Here is a 1,463-nt window from a genome sequence, read left to right as displayed (position 1 = left end):
TCTCCCCCTCACGGGCTTTCCCATGCATCATTACTCATAAGCTCCTCCAGCCCATGCACTGGAGTTTGTACCTCCCCAGGAGCGAACCTAAGACCACATGGATATATAGGTACTTAGCACAATCCTGGGAAGGTACAAACTCCAGAAGATGGCTCTCGATTTCTTGCTTCTGAAATCATAAAGAAATCACAAAGGATATATCTCACTTGCATGACAGCGTACGTGGCTTAATATACAATCTGCACGTCTCGCGCATATGCGCGACCATCACTCTTGTAATCATCAGATATACCCCCTCGAAGAATTCCAGAACGAGGTAGTGCTTCAACTGATCAGATAGATGTGTCAGAAACTCCGATGGAATTACAGTTGAAACAGTTTCAGTCATTTCAACAGCCGATTCTGAGGGGTACTGAGACATATGAGGATTGTGAGAATTGGCTAGATGATATAGAGATACTGTTTGATTCACTGGATTATCCAGATGAACGGAGAATTAAACTAGTGCCCAATCAATTACAAGAAATTGCAAGAAGTTGGTGGATCGCAACCAAAAGAGTATTCGCACAGCGGGGTACAGTGATCACGTGGAAAGTTTTTAAAGCTGAATTCTACCGAAGATTTTTCCCGGGGTCGTATAGAGAGGACAAAAGAGTAGAGTTTGAGAATTTGAAACAGGGCCAACAGAATATTGAAGAATATGTTGCTAAATTCTCTGCCTTACTGCGTTTTGCTCCGCTGATAGCTGGGAAGGATGAAGCTGTAGCGGATCAGTTCATCGACGGATTGAATCCTGAGATATTTGCTTTGATGAAGGTAGAGCGACCCCATAATTTTGCTGATGTTTTGACTAAAGCAAAAAGAGCTGAGGCAAGTTTGATTCGCCAACTAGGAAGGTTGGATGTGATCCGACCACAGACACAGCAATCCCCTCTCAGAATGGATAGTGGTAGTACGAGTGGGAAGCGAGATTTGCTGAAAGCTCAAAAGAAACAGTTTTAGAAGTTAGGGAGCGGACCGAGTGGTTCATCTAGCTCCAGTGGTTCTAGCCCGAGTTATACCGGAGTTTATTGCAGAACCTTTGGAGGGAGACATCCCACAGAGCAATGCCAAGGAGTATTTGGTAGTTGCCATATTTGCAGACAGTCCGGACACTTTGCTAGAGGTTGTCCACAGAGAGGTTCCCGAAGATTTCAGGGAGCAAAATCATCTGGTTGTAGTGACAAAGGAATAGACCCAGGAGGCACTTGATGATATAGTGACAGGTAATTGTTCTTTTATGAGTATCTTGTGCATGTATTAAGAGATATTAATACATCTTATACATGATTTTGTATGAATTGCTTCGAGACATACTTTATCTGCTGGGTCTGTATTTACTGTAATATTGATCTCTTTCCTTTTTGGGAGATGATTTGATATCAGTGAGATTCTGTGACCTTTTGTATCCTGCAGTAAGGTGA

General features: G+C 42.9%; 1 protein-coding gene across 1 annotated transcript; it reads left to right on the top strand.

The window, feature by feature from the left end:
- Nucleotides 1–357: 357 nt before the first annotated feature.
- Nucleotides 358–1,002, top strand: LOC140991190 (uncharacterized). The gene has a single exon (XM_073461146.1). The coding sequence runs from the start codon at nt 358–360 to the stop codon at nt 1,000–1,002; it is 645 nt and encodes a 214-aa protein (XP_073317247.1).
- The last annotated feature ends 461 nt before the right edge of the window (nt 1,003–1,463 follow it).

The sequence above is a fragment of the Primulina huaijiensis genome, chromosome 13 (assembly GCF_012295235.1).
Source record: "Primulina huaijiensis isolate GDHJ02 chromosome 13, ASM1229523v2, whole genome shotgun sequence".
In the NCBI taxonomy this organism is placed as follows: Eukaryota; Viridiplantae; Streptophyta; class Magnoliopsida; order Lamiales; family Gesneriaceae; genus Primulina; species Primulina huaijiensis.
The sequence above is the reverse complement of the archived record's forward strand: the minus strand, read 5'-3'. Positions and strand labels throughout refer to the sequence as shown.